Consider the following 19,601-nt stretch of genomic DNA (forward strand, 5'->3'; position numbering starts at 1 on the left):
TGTATTGTAAAAATTCCTCCCCTCAACATCGTAATTGTTTGTGTATATAGATCCCCTGCTGGTGACATCAACATTTTCATTAACTCACTCACAGAGTTACTGGATAATTTGTTAAAAACTTGTGGTGTTAACTTCATTTTATGTGGTGATTTTAATATCAACTTCGCAAAGGATGACTGTGATATTGCTATGAGACTTGTTAATGTTTTAAACTGTTTTAACCTTAATGTATGCATCAAAAACCCTACTAGAATCGCAAAATATAAACAATCCACAATAGACCAAATCATGACAAACATCCCTGAAAAAAATATAAAAATTGACATTTTTGAACCTGGTTTCTCTGACCACAAAGCAATTTTAGCGGAAGTAAACTGTGATTCTAAACTTCTTAAAAATCCTACTGTATGGTCTCAGAAACGTTGCTACCATGATAACCTCATCCATCTTTTTGGGCTTTCACTGCAAAACGAACAATGGAGTGAAGTATTCACAGCAGATTCCTTTGATGCTAAAATGGATGCTTTCCTATCCAGATTTCAATACATATTTGACACAACTTTTCAATCTAAAAAGTGTAGGGCCTGCATCTCTGACACAAGACTTAATAGTTGGATAACACCTGATATTGTCCACCTAAGCAAAGTAAAACGCGACTTATACAATAAATATAAGCAATGTTGCAGTGATCAAAACAGGACTGCTTATAAATGTTTTGTCAAACAATACAAGAAAATAATCCATAGAGCAAAATCTACTTACAATGATAAATTGATAAAAAACTCAGGGAATGCTACAAAGGCTGCCTGGTCGATTATTAAGAAAGAGAGTAACAAAAATACTGCCTCTTTACCTGAGGACTTGAGTGTTTTACACTCTGGCACTTTGATAACAAACCCATTAACCGTGGCAAATGTTTTTAATGATCACTTTATTGAAACCCCTGAGAAAATACTCAAAACATTAAGCAGCAATCATGCTACAAAAGATCCCTATTACAAGCAACCAGCATCTAAAAATAAGAATGCACCTTTTATTTACCCAGCCACTCCAAGGGAAATTTTACAAATTGGCCTCTCCCTCCATAACAAAATGTCATCGGGCTTTGATGGCATCCCGGATAAGATTATTAAATACTCTATCCCGTTCATCGTAAACCCACTCACCTATTTGTGTAACTTATCAATATCAGAAGGTATTTTCCCTCAGCAGCTAAAGATTTGCAAAGTCTACCCCCTCTTTAAAAAAGGAGACAAAAAGGATTGTAATAACTACAGACCCATAAGTTTACTTTCAGGTTTTTCAAAGATTTTCGAAAAAGTCATGTACAATCGACTTTTAAGTTTTTTAGATAAAAATGCAAGTTTATCCAAATACCAATTTGGCTTCCGACAAAATAAGTCAACAACTGATGCTTTGTTTGAATTTCTAAATGATGCAACTGATGCTCTCGACAAAAATAACCAAACTGTGGGGTTGTTCATTGATCTCAGAAAAGCATTTGATACTGTAAACCACGACATATTGTTGAAATGCCTCTTAAATTATGGTATTACAGGAGTAGCTTATTCTTGGTTAAATTCTTACCTAACTAACAGACACCAAATTGTCCAAATTTCTTACTTGGACTCAAACACAAAATATATAAATAATTGCTCCTCTACTATGAAAGAAGTCAAATATGGTGTACCCCAAGGGTCAATCCTTGGGCCGTTATTGTTCACTTTGTATATTAACGACCTTCCTGAATATCTCCAGGAAGCAAAAACAATCTTATTCGCTGATGACACTAGTATATTGTTGCAAGCCCCAAATTCGCAAGAATTACAGATTAAGGTAAACTCTACAGTTCAAAGTATTCAAATGTGGCTAAAAAATAGTATGTTGGCAGTTAACCTAGAAAAAACTGTATGTATGAACTTAAATTGTAAATCGCCACCAACAGTGGAACTATTCAACTCTGAAATAACTTATGTAAATAATATTTCTTTCCTTGGAATCACACTAGACAAATCCTTGAAGTGGTCTAGACATGTCGAAATCTTAACCACCAAACTGTCACATATTATGTATCAACTGCGCTATTTACGATCAAGTGTTTCTTTGAGTGTTTTAAAATATGTGTACTATGCTAATTTTCAATCCTTAATCTCTTATGGCATTATTTTATGGGGTGACAGTTGCAATAGCACTGAGGTATTCACTATGCAAAAGAAAGCTGTAAGAATTATGCTAAACCTAAAATATAGAGAATCCTGTCGACCTCACTTTGAGGCACACAAAATTTTAACTCTAACATCCATTTATATTCTGAACTTAATGCTATTCATAAAAAAACGTATAAATTCTCTCCCAAAAAATTCTGACTTCCATTCACATATGACCAGAACCAAAGACTGTTTACATGTGCTACCCAGGAAAACAAAAAGGAGTAGTAATGGTCCTCTACATAAGGGTACAAAACTATATAACCTTTTACCAGAAAAATTGAGAAGTTTGTCTTCTGTAAATAATTTTAAAGTAAATCTGAAAAGATACCTGACTGGAAAGGCATTGTATAGTGTTGATGAATTTATTAACTATTGTAAAGAAAGTATGTAGTTCGATGTGTTAACCTATTAAATGAGAATTGTATACCTGTGCTTAAGGTTTTGTGCTGTGAAGTAAGTGTTGAAGTATACATGGCTGTTGTTCAGCTTTCACTATTGTGTGCTTGAAATTTGTAATGTAACTTTTTTATTTTAGGAAGATGTCTTTGTTTTTTTGAGTGAACATTATCTAAAATACCAATTATGTATTATACTTGACGAAGCCTATACCATTTACTTACTTGTATTGGTTCTTTTGGCTAATAAAACTATTATTATTATTATTATTATTATTATTATTATCTTTATAGCTGAATTTTGCAAGGCTTTTTATTGTAGATGTGTAAGTCTTTCTGAGTATTTTCATTGGAGGGATCATTTCTTGTCACAGCCTCTACATGAATTGATTTCGAGCGAGGTTGAGACTCAATATTTTTCATGTTCACTGGACTAGAGCAATGACAGATAAATCACAAGTTGGCAATTTAAACAGTACTATAAGAAACACAGTTCATTATTTTTACATTTGTGTTTAACTCTCCTTCCTTAAACATATAGATTAGGTAATTGCATATATCCAATTCTTCAGCTGCCTCACCTGTGACTGGTGTCTAGTTCTCCTACAGTTTCAATGGAACATAATCTTTTGATATCAAAACATCAGCACTAAAATCTAGCAAGGCCAGTAAAGGAGTTATTAAAACTTCCAACTTTCAAAATATCAATCCCAGATTCCATTTTATTTTACTTTCTTCCAATACATTATGTTTCAGAAGTGTGTGAGATTCATGTTCCTATCCCTTTCTTTCCTTCTCTATGAATTTATTTGTATATACATATATATTATATTTTGCCTATATTGCCATATTCATGTAATGTATTTAAAAAACTCGGTGCAATTTAGTACCCCAGTGAGGATGTTGATTAATTAAACAGCGTTCCCACTTAACCGTGAAAACCTTAAAACCTGGAAATAGCCGAATTTCATCTTAAAAGCTTAAAAATCTCTCAAACTTGATTGTAGAACTACGATTGACAGATTAAATGAAAAATCGATATTTCAATCAGGTTTCAAAGCCAAGTCACATGTAGATACTGTCCATGCATTTATCTGCACACGTGTATTCGAATCGCAATTATTTATTGGTCCGTGTGCCATGACAGCACATTGACCTTAAGCCTGTGATTGGAAGACATTAACCCTGGAAAAAATCAGGCACTTCTTCACTTCCCTGCACCCTGCTCCCTCCATTTTCCCGCTCACAACCTTTAGCCGGACCTGAATTTTCCCAGCTATAGGTGATGTCCTGAGAGAAAGCACTTTCATTGCTGCGTTTGCATTCACGGGATGTGTTGCGTTTGTGACATATGTATTTAGTTAACGTGCGGCCGATGATTGTTACGTGATTAATATTTGTGCCTAAAATGCCTTTTCTGTAAACTGTGAATATGATGACATTTAGACCGTGAATTTGATGGCATTTAGACCATAAAAACCTGGAAAAAACCGTGAATTTTATACTGTAGTTAGAGTGGGAATCCTGTTAAATATGTGAATAACTCGTGTGAAGTCCTTCCGAAAAAATTAAAACAAATACTAATTGTACAATACGAGGTGCATTTTAGCTACTGAGTCTTCACTTGATTTTACTGACCCGTATACCTGAGCTTCTCATGATGGCCGCTTTAGCACTAGTATAGTCTGTTCGAAAGGCAAATCTGAAATTTGATGCACTATGTTGGGGATTCTTGCAGCACTAAAATTACCTCTATTTGTTCTACCTGTTTAGCTTTGATGGCCTTACCTTTTTTAGCTCCTTCACTGAGCATCCATATTACTTTTAAGATGCAAATATTAATAGCTAGTCTTTATAAGTACATTATGCATTTTGAAATTATTTGAGTGATGTCTAGCAATTATTGTGGATCATTTTCTATTTATATTGCCAGTAATAAATTATCTCTTAGAGTGGAGGTGCATGCATGAGTATTCATATTATAGAGTATACTTAGGTATATGAGAATTCTTCTTTTTTATCTAGCAAAGAACTTATTTCATCTATTGGTTTGTTAATTTTGTATTAGATCATAAGCAATTCATAGTTCAAATAATGTAGAAATTATCTTCTGCAGATATTTGAAATGAATTTGGTGCCTGTAATTACTTTTTCTATATTAAACCTTTTTATTAATACTTTATAAAACTTAATGATTAATTGCTGGTGATGATATTAGTGCAAAAACATTTTACTTATAGAAATAGGTAACCATTTTTTAGCCAACCATTAACACTGGCATTCCTATTTTTGCTCTACCATAACCTCATTTTTTTTTAAAACTTAGTGGATTTCACTGACTTAGAAGACCAGCATGTGTCATGGTGAATGCTAATTAACTTCGAATGTATTTCTATCGTTGTAATTAATTTAAATTGTCAGTTGTTTTTGCATGTCTTCCGTAAACAGCCATTAACTAATTGCTGCATTCCCTCTATATTTTACTTTTTAGTGCAAGAAACATAAATCAATGTAAAATTATATTATTTCATAACATATGAAGTAACATTCAGTGTTTTGCTATCAAGATTAAATGTAACTAAAGTATAAATTAGTCAAGTATAAATTAGTCTGACTCAGTTGATGTGTGTTTACTCGATTTTACTTCAAAGACTTTCCCAATTGAAAACGGGAAGCTTAGATAAAAACATTACTATATTTTTTAACATTACATGGGCTCTTTATTATCATGTGCTATGAATTACTTATTCACTTTTGAGAGCCTCAGAAATTATACAACGTTTCTTCTTTGAGTAAAGAAAAAATATTTTCATGACCAATTCTGGTAATTAAAAAAAAAAAACTCCAATTTATTGAAATAGCAGTCAGTCTCCTAAAAAAACTGATGCTGTGCTTATAAAGGTTACATTTAATTACTTTTATCACAGGAAAAAGAGAAGAAAATGACATTGAGTGAAAGGGGCTTGGCTAGCAGCAGTGAGAAAGACCTCATGTTTCGCAGTAGCAACTTGGTTGATGACAGCAAAGTGGACTCACAAAGATTAACATCTTCTGAGCGTGCATTGTCTCCCTTGTCTGTCCTCCAACCAAGTCCATCGTTGCACCTATCAGACAGTATTAGTGAGAGGATTGCTCCTAGAGCTACAGGTCTGTAAATTTAAATTTATTATATCTTATTTTCTTATTTTACACTTAGGCCCAGCGCACACGGAGCGACTATTTTGTAACCACAGATGGGAATCAGTTGCGTCTGCAACCAGTTTGCAACTGAAACAAAACTTCTGTCCGCCCATGGGTGTAATGACAAAGGGCTGGTTGTAAATCAGTTTTGTCCATTGTGCAATCAGTGAAGTGTTTATTTAGTGCGGTACGTGTTGTTTTTTAGCCCTTTCCTTGGCCGTAAGTGCTTATTATCACTGATTCAGGCGAAGAAGACGCTGTGAACTATTATCAATACCAAAAACGTAACATAGTTTGTATTTGTTCAAGACGTCATGCTTCTCTACTGCTCCAACGAGCTTCACGTTGACTTCTTGATCATTCATTTTGAGATCGACACTATACGGCCTTCAAAATACCACCAAAACACCACGTGGTCTCATGCAACTGAAGTCTGCAACGCAACTGCAACCGCGGGCCCACAGTTGCATGTGACTGGTTTCAGATTGTTTTGAGATCGTCAAAAACCAGTCGCGTCGTGTGCGCCTCCCCATTCAAATACATTGTCGAGGTCACAAAACAGTTGCGCGCGCAACTGGTTTGCAACGGTAGTTGTAAAACAGTCACACCGTGTGCGCTGGGCCTTACGAGTGAATGGCTGAATGAGCAAGATTTTTTCATCATAACTTATCTTTCTCTTTTTTCTTCTGAATTCTTTTAATGAATTGCAATTTTCGCTCAGAGTGAATGACCCTGTTGCAAGCATATTAGAATTTGGCCGGTGGCGGTGGGGTAAAGTCCTCGCCTGCCAAACCGTAGGTCGTGGGTTCCAATCCCACCTGGGTAGGTGATCCCTATATCAAGGGCATGGATTTTTGTGTTGTACTTTGTTAATATTGGAAACCCTTGTTGTAAAAGGCCGTCATGTGCTGTTTACGGGTGATGTGATAATAAATAAAATAAATAAATAAATGCAGTCATCTACAAGTACTACGTATGGTGGGGAGTACATATGTGTGGTATGGTGACTAAATAAATGTGTTTTGTAGTTACATAGAGTTTGATGTTCATATCTTTTTCTGGATTTAAAAGTACCACTCATTATACATATGATTTTTTTATATTTGCATAAAACCGTACATATTTTTAGCAAGCTTTATATTTTATTTTCAGAGGAAAGTTTTTCAGAAGGTGAAAAGGTGGAACGCCAGTCCATTGGAACGGCAGTGTCAACACCAAGTCATGAAACGTCTGGGGGTTCATCAATGGACAGTAGTGCTTCAGCTCTCCCATTGTTAGGAGGCAAGCAAACACGCCAAGCAAGGCGGAAGGCTCGCCAGGCTCAACTCCAAAGGTGAGTATTTCACTTATCACATGTATGCATATGGACAACATAACACAGATAGATGCGTATCTGTAAGAAGTTTGCTGTAATATTTTGAATGCTTTGAAACATACAACTTCAAATTACAGTGCCATAATATTCTTTCATCATCATCATCATCACTGATCAACAATCGTAAGATTGGTATTATGCAGCTTTCCACTTAATGCTCCTGTCTGCTAATGTTTAACACCGACATATTTCTTCACCATTTTCAATGTATTTTAGTTAACTTCAAATGTCCTATAATACAAATGTATTGCAAAGTAATACGTAATGTATATACCAAAAGAATGGTTATCATGCAAATTAATACTCTTTATAATAATATGTGCTAACTTGTATCTGCTGGAATAGTTGATCAGTAGATTCTGAAGGTTGTGAGCATATTGCTAAAGTCATTAGTTGCTTAACAATGCTGTTATATCTTCTTAAAAATATAGATTCCAAAATGTATTTTCTATGTTGGTATAGTTGGAAGTTACTGCATCATTTTAAAGTCCATTAATCCCTTCATATCATCAATATGTATAGCATGGGTGTACCCAGCAAGGGGCAGCTGCCCCCCCTAAAGCAAAAATCGCAAATGTCTTTAAGAAAAATAGTATTTTTTTCAAGCAAATAAATTTAAAAACTAATAAAGAGCTGTTACAGTTTCCTTAAAATGTTGGTTTCATTCACCTTTTCCATGCTTAAATCTTACCTGTAATTTGAATAACCATGGCTTGCCCCCCCCCTAGTTTTGATCCTGGGTATGCCCATGATGTATAGGTTACCTCATGTCTGCTGCATTAGTTGATCAGTAGTCCCAAGGAATTGAGCATATTGCAGAAGCCGTTCATCCCATAATAACGCAGTTATACATATCCTCAAATCCTTATCTCAAGATGCATTCATGTATCTGTACATGACGATTACATGGACATTGACATTTTATAGGATGCAATTCAGAATATGGGCCCTGAATGCCCAACTACCATTAGAGCAAAAACTTTGGGTGTCTACTTGACATTTGTAATCAAGTGCTGACTTCATATGCTATATCCATATTTACTTTAAGAATTAACATGAAGTGACTCAGTTAAAGTTTGATGATTCCTCAAATGTTTAATATGTATATTTATAATTTGGCATAATTATGTAACATTTTCTTTATTGCTATCTATTTAATCTTTTTATTAAAATGTGTGCTGAATGCTCCATGTGTGTCAACTAATTATTAGCCCTTAGCTTGTGGCATGCTTTCACATTATGGTGTTTATAATGCTTGGTTGATACCATAGGTTGCGCATGGCACAAGAGATTCAGAGGCAGTTGGAAGAACTGGAAGTAAAGCAGCGTTTACTGGAGAAGAGGGGTGTTAGTGTGGAGAAGGCACTAAGAGGGGAAGAAAAAGATGGACCGCTTGGTAAGAGTTCTATTGTTGTTATGGAATTTTCAATTTTTTTTAATCAGCATAAAAATACTCAATTTTTTAGTTGAATAATGAATTATCAAAGTGTGTATTTGCTTATTGAATGGGGCTATAAATAGAATCTGGAGGCCTCTTGTGCCATGGTATGGGCCCTTCAGGTGGGGGACATAAATCATTGTCAGTCACCTTAGATATGGATTTTTTTCTATTTCAGAAATACCAGTGTCATGCCTTGTAAATTTGAACCAGTATCATTGATTTGCTAATTGTGAGATTTTTTGCTTGGTGGGCTCTTGTGGTGCAGTCCCATGGCACATGCCTATGCGACCTCTGCTTATATGTGTCCTTTTTGTGTAGTATCGTATTTTATATCTTTCATGAATGTCTAGATTTTGTTTTGGATAAGCATAAAGTAACTTATTAGAGGTACATCTAATTATTTTTTTTTGTATTTTCGTGAAATACATTTATAAGGCTGTATTCATTTTTGCTGTATCTTATTCTTGATCTGTTCAAGTTTTATATTTTTGTACACTCTGTTCTATTAATTTAACTTTTCCTAAAAATGTACTACTAACATTGCAATGGATGCCTTATTGATTAGTACCTCATAAATATTAGCTCAGTGCAAAATATGATGAATTCTTTGGTAATTCGAATTGAAGAATTGTGTTGGTTTTCCTAAGTTAGAATTTCATAGTTTGTCATTGGAAGAAAATGTTTAGTAAAGGGAGTAAATAATATGTATCACAATCAATTATTTTACAGCTAAAATTAATTTGAGTTCAGATGGAATTGGAAGTGGTGACCATGAAGATGATGAGGAAGATGACTTTGACGAAGACGATGGTGAGGAAGAGGCTAAACTTCTCCAAGAATGGTTTGAACTCATGCGAGAGCGTAGTGAACTTCGCCGTTGCGAGAGGGAGCTCCTAGTTCGAGCTGAGGAATTATCTTTGGAAGACAGGCATGCCCGGCTACAAGCTGATCTCCGAGATCGTCTTGCTCAAGATGGTAAGCAATTGCTTTTTGAAATATTTGAATTAGTTTTAATATGGAAATCATATTGTTAAATTCTATTATAGCAGTTACTCATGATGCATTTTTTGTACATAATCAAAGAAAGGAAAGCTCTCACGCACTTAGCAGTAAATATGTTTCTACGTAAAACTACATATACAAATGACTGTCTTAACTTAATCAAAAAATGGTTAGTTACGAAATTAGTCTAAAGTAAGTCAGGAAAGTTTTTGCGCATTAAATTTGTGAATAAATAATGACAAAAGAACTTTTTAACAACTATAACAAAGGATTTATTTTGTGAATGAAATTAATAAGAGATGTCAAACTACATAAGAAATACTGACAGTCGTCAAGGGCAGTGGTGCAGCAAGGGGGCTTTGGGGAATAAACCCCCCCCCAGAGCTCACAGAAATTTTTATGTTTTTCCATTTTACTTAATTGGATAAGTATTACTGATAGAATAGTGTTAGGATTAATCGAATATCCCTCAGAAAGCCGTAAAACTCGCCATTTTGGACCATTATTCTTAAAAATTTTCTGGAGTAGGGCCCCCGCAACTCCTGCTTACCCTGGCAGATATGCAATACCCCCACACCCCTAAGTATTAGTTGCGCCTAAAAGTGGTCAATGGGACAGTAATATGAAAACGCTAAAATTTCAGCAATTTTATGAATGTTTATTTCAAAATTAACCATAAATCACATGGAAAACGAAAATCAAATACAAGAATAAAAATGTGTATATTGTTTTATTTCCAATTGTATATGCTTAAACTATATATGACCATTATCACTAATTTAAATATGCAAAAGAAAAAAAGGCATTAATTATTAACTTACCGTGTATTTCTTATTGAAATGATTCAGGCCCATTTTAGGGCCTTCTGGGCCGTGCGGAATGATATTCTTACCTTTTAAACTTTCCCTGACATCCACAAATAGGTATTTTAAGACCAAAATTAGCCAAATCGGTCCAATTGTTCCAGAGTTTTAACAAAACTAACGATCAGCAATTGATTTACTTATAGATAATAACTCTAACTTTATTATGAATCCATCAGAATGGGTTTAGGTCTGGGAAGTCAACCTTTCTGCATTCATTGTATTTTGTGCATTAGGTAGTTGTTATAATCAGCCCCTGAACAATCAAACATGCTGTCATTAGTTTTCATGAGAAGGTAGAACAATCCTGAATAATTAGTAAGCCTTATTGGGTTTAAATTTTCTGAGACTGGTTAATATTTCGATGGTTTTGTATATTCATATTGTGACGGAACTGGGCCAAGCAGGGTGCGTGACCTTGGACCTCACCTCATACAGAGAAATTACGTGGGGTCTGGGGTGTGCGACCAGGATGTGAACTCATGATGAACGGCAGTGATCCCATACGTGACTGCACAGCGGTAATAGGAATGGCCTCGCTTAGGCCCATATTCTTAGTCGACCCTGTAGGGCCAATGACCCTGGATATGTCATTAGCCCCTACGTAAACCGATCTCGCCCTACATACGTCACATCAAGCCCTACATATGGCCGTTTTTGGAACTAAACGGGTCCTACTTGATGTAGGGTACCCGAACTAGCCCTACACCCTACAAAAACATGGGGACCAAATATCGTCTGCTGATCACTTCGATTAAAGAATCTACGTTACAATGGATATTAAGGGAGACGAGCTCGCACAAACCATTTTAAAATGTACAGTAACACAGCGGAAAGGTAATACCAAGTTAAATAAATTATAAAATTGACTGAAGTAATAAGAACAATATGGTGGTATACATGCACCTTGTTTCTACGTAAATGTAATAATATTTTTCACGATTGGCTCATGTATAACCATAGAAAGCGTATTTTCATGCCACTATTTACCACATAATAAACTTAACTACGGAAGGTGAAAGCAAATGATGCAACGTAAGTTCCCATGTCAATGATCATATTTGCTCCATACTTATTACTGTCTTGTACAGACCGCTTTTGAAGTAATTTAAAGACAATTAGGTTCTACTGTTGGCCCGATTTGAGAGTATTTGTAGCAATAATTAAGGTACCGACACGACCTTGCGGACGACACCAATTGTTTATTTACCTTGAGCCGTTGCCCTAACAATATGCCCAAAAATATCGGATGTCTTTTCTTAGTTTCATAGTTAGTTCCCATTACATCACCAGAGTGGAAAATTGGCACTGTGCCATCTTCTACGTCATCTCACAGAACTTGATGATGGAATCACCCCCCTCCACTTATGTAGGGTCGACTGAGAAACGCATGTAGGGGCCTTTTGTTATGTTGGGACGGATATGTGGGGTCGAATAAGAATGCGGCCCTTAGACCATTGACATTTGTTTTAGTACAGCGTTTATTTTCAATAGTATCATTGACAAAATGTAAAAGTTTCCTAAGTCTAGTCAGGGATGGGATGATGTTTGGATGTCATGAAACATAAATGGCACAAAATGGCAATGACACTAAAAAATGATATTCAACAAACCTTATACTAAAATGAAAAATGAGGGATGAGATGACATGCGGGAATGATACACAGATGAGAAAAAAAATAAATCATTGAGTGGCATAATTATGCGTCGACATGGGACTGGACACCTTCGTCTGATCACAGAAATCAAATGGGTATGATTAAATTTGACTAAGAGATAAATACAAGCTCCTCGTTCTTTTTATTATACGAAGTCCGATGTCAATCCAGAGTGGATGACGAGAACGGGAGGATATTTATACAGAAAATGTGTTGGATTTCTTGACCTGGCAAGAGTTTTGATGAGACTAATTGTCAGACCACTTGAATAAAAGGGGGACCCACACGCACTCTGGTATTTCTTCGGGAAGATTGGCAGGCTGCATCAGGAAAAAATGTTAGGGGATCATTTTTATCCTGGGAGAGAGTTAAAAGTACTTATATGTCTGGAGGCAGCACCAAGTGCGGGTCGCCGCTTCACGCGCTGTCCTCCTTGGGCAGTTCCAACCCGGGGATTTCGGGACGATGCCGTGTAATGCGGACACTGTGAAAGCTCTTTCTGGCTTTCGCTCGCACTCCGCTGATTCTCTTCATCACCGTTGTGCCTGATAGTCTGCATTTGGGGATGGCCCTTTTTTGCCTCTCTCGCTCCGGCTGCCTCCGTTGCGTTGTCTTCAGTGACTTCGTCACTTCCCATGTGTGGTCGCCTTGGCCAGGTTTTGACCGCAGTCTGCTCACTTGTGATTATTACACAATAATGTTCCCAAGGCCGCACATCACCTTGCCTGTATATACCCACAAAAAAAAACTGAAAAACAAAAAATTCGACGACGGGAACAACAGAAAGAGGGTGCTTCTCCCGGCTGCGCTTCGCGGGGTGGTAAATGTGAATGTAAGAGAGGGATATGACCACGCGAAAAAAGAATAGGAAGGCCAGATCATCACATTATGAATAGTTTGGTTCCCGAAAGTTTTTCCATCTACTCCATTTTATTTTGTTTCACTCCTTCTTATATGTAAGAATTTTACCAATTATTAGTTGATTCTGATATTTTGCATCTAATCCTTGTACTATTTCTCCTTAATCTTTTATTAGATTCCACCAAAACGAAGTCTGATGTTGATCGGGAGGGTGAAATATTGGGCGAAATGCTGGAAATTGTGGAACGCAGGGATTCACTCATCGCTCTGCTGGAGGAGGACCGGCAAAGGTGCGGCGTCGATGCTCCCATGACTTCCCGCTTCCTCCTACGCCTCCTCCTCCTCCTGCACCCTTCCTTCAGGCCTCACAATTCCTCCCAAACTTACCTTGATTCTGATACCATTCACAAGCTGGTCACCCTCTGCCAACGGGGTCACCATAGCTTCCCTGCAAATTTCTTCATTGGTGGGGAGCACATTGGTGAAAATGGCATGAGATCCTTGAGCTTATCCCTCCTTCAATTGAAATCGTTTCTTTCCAAGTCAAAGTCCAAGCACCACCCTGAAAGATCCAAGACAGTAATGGACACTCATCTCACCCAAAACCCTCAGCCTGCTTTTGCACCCTTGCGCAAATCTTCTACTTCCTTGTGGAAGAAATCTAGTAGAAATGGCTTGCCGACCTCAATGACATGTGACAGTAAAGTTATGCCCTCTCACCTCCTACTAAGACTTTTCTCCATGTATGAGGCTAGTGGAGAGGACAACTGGAAGGAGACATCAGTAGCCATTGATGCTGACCTGCACCACTACCGGAGCATTGTTGCGACTGTGGGACTGAGAAAGGATGGGGATTTGAGAGAAATCCAGACTGTTGACAATTACAGCAAAAGACGGAGAGCTCTAAGGAAGACATCCATGACGACTGTTGAACTTTCCTTTGCTTCCTCCCTCTCAGCCTTCCTCTCCCTCCTCCTTATCCTGTGGCTATTTTCGTACATAACTGTCTATTCTTTCTATTCATGAATGCTAATATTTCCCTCCAATTTATGTTTTGCATGAATTGTTTCCTAGCGGTACTATCGCCTAATCAAGGGCTTATCAATTTAAGGAATAATTTTTTGTCATGAGTAATTTTTATTGAATTTTGTCCATCGTCTTAATTATTTCTCTTTGTGTCATTGGGAATTTTGACTCAAAATGGAATTTTTAAATGAAATTATTTTTAACTTCAGTTTTTTGGAAGACTTTTTTTAGATTTGTAAAGGAGAATATTATACACTAATTTCCATTCAATCAACGTTATTAATGTAATGTACATATGTGTAACATATGGCATGTCTGTTATTGTAAATACTTAATTTTACTCTCGTTACAGTCATGTTTATTATAACAAGTGGGTTCAATGACAATGAAGGAGAATATTCAATTCTTGTGGTAGCTTTTCAAATGAGCATTCTAATGTGGGTATCTATTTCTAAAGCTAAGATAAATGAAATTACTCTTCATTTACATTCAAGTATGTATCCAAGGGGTCAGGGTACAGGATACCTTCCGCCTTTATAAGGAATGTTATTTACATTAAAGGTCCTAAGAATTAGCATACAACTAGTATCAGAAATTTGCCTAAATTGAAAAAGGGCTCATGGCTACCTGTTGTAAATTGTAAGCTAGTGAACATAATGTAATACTAAGCATAATATTAAGCATTATTGGTAAGATGAATTCTCTTTTGTCAAAATTTATTCTATCCTTGTAGCACTGGTGGAGTTAATTAACATTTAATATTATAAAGTATATTAATATTACATTTTAGATATTATATTTTATGTATAATAAGTATTCCTATGCTACTTTTTCCTTATATTTCTTGAAATTTCACCTATAGCTTTTTCTTTTTACCTATTTCTTTTAAGATTTATCTAAGAAAAACGTAATTTTATCAATTTGATCCAGGCTGCACGCAGATGGGATTAAGAAGGCTGTTCATATAAAAACTACTTTTGCAATTTTGAAGTTAGCAAAGTATAACGGGCTGAAATGGTCGAATGGAATGCTTACTTACTTTCCTGAATTTAATCTGAAGAAAAAAGCTAAAGTTTCTTTACTGTTAATTTTAAATCTTATGCTTGGCAAACCATTTTACATATATTTTTGGCAGTAATATATTTTCAAGGAGATATGGAAATGCTCTTTGTTTTCTGTTTATCATGTTAGTCTGGCTTGTTGAAATTATTGCTTGTCATTTTTTGCATGCATTCCATCAATCAGTGGAGTGTAACTTATTCCCTTTTGATGACCTCATCTAATAAATCGGGGTTAGATATGAGAAAATTTTGTCTTGGCCTATTGATAGTGAGAAATTTGTGGTGGTCATGGTTTACTACTTACAACATGGCTAATTCTGTATGCAGAGTAGGGGTAGGAGAGCTTAATTGGTTGGCATGAAATATTGCTTCTGGTGGAAAGAATCATTCTTCTAAAACTTAGATTGTTTTTTAAGGCCTTTTTGCTAGAGGAATCTTATAGTGCATTCAACTTAAAATGCTGAAGCATAGGGGAGAGTGCTTTACATCAGTGTAAAATTAAGTGAACTGATGAATCCATGGGGGATGGAAAAATTGCTCTTGCTGTATTTTTTCTCATTTGCTTTGGAATGTGAAATTGGTTAATTAAATTATATATATAATTGATCAAAGTGTACTTTTATATGTGCCCCATGTAAAACTGCTTTTAAGAGTGAATACTCTGGTTTGCATGCTCATTGAAAAAATGTTTTCATCAAGTAAAAATTTCCTTTTTTATCTCAGCATTGTCTCATCAGTCGTGGTGATTTAATGCTAGTAATTAAAGGAATTGTGTCATCCAATGTTATTTGTCATGGGCTTTTTGGAGATTTCCTAAAAATGCTCTATGATATAATACATTCCTTAATTGTAAATTTTCAGGCTACATATTTACCACCAACAGTCCACGGATGTGTTGTTTTTGTTGCTTTTGTGAATATTATATAACTTTAGCCTTAATGCATGTTGGCTTTGGTGTTCTATTCTCCTTGAAACACTGGCCCTTAAATACCATTCTTAGCCCTCTATATATCCTCTACCCTTTGAAACCTGCTCAACAGATATTGCATGATACATATCTGGATTGAAATCAACCATTTTAGTCCTGGTAGCATAGGTAAGCACATATTTTGTTGCTGTAGTTTCTTATTGCACAAATTTAGTTTTCTATTCTTTGGGGGTTAATGGGTTTATATTTAATTGGTGAATATTGTCTCAATTATGAAACAGCATTATGATTGGAAAATTTTCAATTAATTCTTCATGCATATTAAGTTTTATTTAATTGGGTATATTGAAAATCAATTCAGTAGCTGAACCTAGGGAAGTTCTTCTCTTCAACCCACAATGATCTAGATCATTGTTTGTAAACGTAGATAACTGTTTCTTTGTGTATGGAAGTTCTCTTGCCTGTTGAATCACTTTATTTTATTATTTTTTAAATTATTTTCTTATTATCTACTGTCCTCTTTAAGTATTCAGCATTGAAAAGCTACCTCAGTCAGTTTCAATTCTTTATTTAGCAAAAAGCATTGTAATAGGGAGTTTATCGGGTTACTTTTTCATTGCTCAAGTGCCCCTTCTTTTGGCTATGAATAAATCTCCTAGTTTGTTTTTATATTACTTGTTGTCTATCAACACTTACTCAAATTTCCAATTGATGTTGTACTTGTATGTGTCTCAAAGAATTGTATGACTTTTACCAAATTTGAACTGCTCTCCAGTTTTTTCATCAAATTTATATCCACAATGTTTGCATTCCTGATTTCCTGGGGACTCTTTATTTCGTCTGTACTCCTCATATTTATTTATAATTTAGATAAATCATTTTTGACTCCGAAGAAGTTGTGGATGTTAGCCTTAAGAACACTGATATAGGAACTTAATTTTATCTTTGTGTATTACAATATTTGTTCAAAAATTCTCTATTTTAACTAGTTAAAAGTCAACATGTTTTAATTGATCAGAATTGTATCATATCCTTATGCTTATTTATTATGTTATTGTATTTAAAGAAGAGCTATTGATTTTCTTTTGAGCTGTGAGAAATCTCACTCCCTCTTACTTAGATAAGCTAATTTCCTAGAATTTTTCCCTCGATATTGATGGTCGTACTGACAAAAATTGCTGTACATGAGGGTGGTCCTTATTTTTAAAGTTTTCGTTTTCTTTTGGGAAGCCCCAGAGATTTGAACCATTTGGTTATATATTAAATCGGGAAAATTACTTTTTGCAATCGGATACCAGGAAAACGTGCTTATTTATTATGTTATTTTATTCAAAGAAGAGGTAGTGATTTTCTTTTGAGCTGTGAGAAATCTCATTCCCTCTTATTTAGATGAGCTAATTTCCTAGAATTGCATTGCTCTTGAAGTTGTGAAAGTTTGATATTTTTGGGTGTTTTCAGACATAACTGAAGATGATGTCACTATTGGATTATTCAATCACTTTTCTTTTGTTTTAAAACGACTCGTTTGACATTTGTAGTATATCGCCTCAAATATCTTTCATTTCTGCCCTTTGGTACCGGAGATATCTCACCAAGAGGGAGCACATGCCACCCCACGGCAGACATTGTGGGTGGCACATGGGATGCATACCCTCAGTATTTGTTGATCATTCCTACCCATTGTAAAACCATAAAATTCTTTAGATAAACTTTAAACTTCGTAAATATAACTTGAATGCTATCCCTTGAATTTATCAGTGTTTATTGACAAAACGGGCTTAGTAACTGTGATTTATTCTCCATTGGTGCCTCTATACAAATTCAGCCTGAATGTTTGCAAAATCTTTAACTATGGGACCAGGGTGGCCGTGATTAATAATATTAGATTTAGAAAAAAATTGAATTTTAGCCCCTGATGTAAGTTAGCAACTTTCCTGCACAGGGCATATTTTATCTTGAAAAAAGTAATTTTTTGGCCCACCCTAGGCTATAAGGGCCAGCGAAGGGCAGATACTATTTTGCCTTTGGATGGACTACTTGGCGGTCATACAACCGGCTGCATAAGTCTGCGGGCATTCGGTCAATCACGCAGTCATAAAACTTTTGGAAATATTTGTGATATACATACTATAGGAAACATTTGGGATATGCTCTCTCTCTTTTACACAGGATCTTACAGAGTTTGTTTTGATGCTAGTAGGAGCCAAAATTACTGATGATTTTTAAACTGCAGGAACATTGATCCAAGTGGTGTGATTGGCCGTGAGTTTACCCTGTTGCCAGAAGCCTTGGATACGTCGTGACCTCCAGCAAGCAAAGCATTGTAAATCATCCAAATACACAGCATCCAAAAACAGGGATAACTTTTGGACAGTAGGTTAGTTTCCTTCATCAAAGAAAACGAAAGGCATTGATTGCGATTCGTTACCCAACATTAGTGTTTCTATAATATACAAATTATTTGGTTGTAGAAATCGCAGTTTAGACGAATGTTATTGGTCAATTTTAACTGCATTTGAAAAAGGCCAGATTGGCGACCATGCGATGCCACTCCCCCTGACGTCACTGGGACCTAGATTCTATACGAGTAGTCAGGAGTCTTACATCGTCTGAGATTTCCAATGCATGCATTAGGCACAGAGCTCAGGGAAACATCTCTTAATAATCATCTATTAAAATTGCCTATGGTCGGGAAGTTTCCTTCGTTTAATAGGGTATTAATAATCCTTATTGAAGCCAAGCAGTACCGGCTAGCAGGGTACTCTGCTACCTACTAGCAGCCTGCAACTTATCGGTGCTCATAGCCTCGCACCAAGGTGGCCTCACACAGCAGCAGCTCGAACCAGAATGACGTCACACAGGGTTTTCCCAGGATTCATACTTAGCCGTCGCATTTTCGTGCGATTGAAAATTTTCACTTTTCATTTAATGGGGGAAAATAGATATCGTCATTTAAAAGTATAAAAGCGTGAAATTCGTAATCCAGGGGTAATAATCCTTCGATTTAGGCAATAAAAGAAAAATAGGAAACCACCCTATAGGAGTGCTTGCTTGAAAGTTTTGTTGTTTAAAAATGTCTTAAAAGGATATATTGACTAAGTTTAAAGTTTATATATGGAATTTTATGGTTTTACAATGGGTGAGAATGATCTACAAATATTGAGTGCATACAACCCAGGTGTCACCCAAAATATCTTTCTGGGGTGGCACACGCTCCCTTTTGGTGTGATATCCGAGGAACCAAAGGGCAGAAATGAAAGATATTTGAGGTGATACACTACAAATATATAACAAGTCATTGTAAAACAAAAGAAAAGTGATAGAGTAATCCAAGAATGACATCATCTTCAGTTATGTCCGAAAAAGACCCAAAATTGCATAACTTTATTGTACAATACACTTTATAATCCATGTTCGCTCGTTCAATTTCAAATTCAGATTTCATGATTTGTTCTTTCAGGATAGCATGTTTTCCCGGTATCCAATTGTAAAAAGTAATATTCACGATTTATTTTCTATCCAAATGGAACAAATCTCAGGGGGTCCTATAAGGAATTGGAAAACTTTAAAAATAAGGACCACCTTACTATAAATACATGAG

The 19,601-nt window shown here is 35.8% G+C and overlaps 1 protein-coding gene across 6 annotated transcripts in view; it reads left to right on the forward strand.

The window, feature by feature from the left end:
• LOC124159309 (F-actin-monooxygenase MICAL3) overlaps window positions 1-19,601 on the forward strand; it is a 241,657-nt gene that overhangs the window by 219,265 nt on the left and 2,791 nt on the right. For 5 of the 6 annotated variants that reach the window (XM_046535044.1, XM_046535049.1, XM_046535050.1 and 2 more), the window contains 5 exons: window positions 5,533-5,752; window positions 6,938-7,118; window positions 8,432-8,556; window positions 9,331-9,576; window positions 13,161-13,275. In XM_046535044.1, the coding sequence (XP_046391000.1) occupies window positions 5,533-5,752; window positions 6,938-7,118; window positions 8,432-8,556; window positions 9,331-9,576; window positions 13,161-13,275 (887 nt within the window). Of the gene's footprint in view, window positions 1-5,532; window positions 5,753-6,937; window positions 7,119-8,431; window positions 8,557-9,330; window positions 9,577-13,160; window positions 13,276-18,233; window positions 18,340-19,601 lie in introns of those variants that run through there. The other variant, XM_046535048.1, reaches the window with a different exon arrangement.

Source organism: Ischnura elegans, chromosome 5 (genome assembly GCF_921293095.1).
Source record: "Ischnura elegans chromosome 5, ioIscEleg1.1, whole genome shotgun sequence".
Taxonomy (NCBI): domain Eukaryota; kingdom Metazoa; phylum Arthropoda; class Insecta; order Odonata; family Coenagrionidae; genus Ischnura; species Ischnura elegans.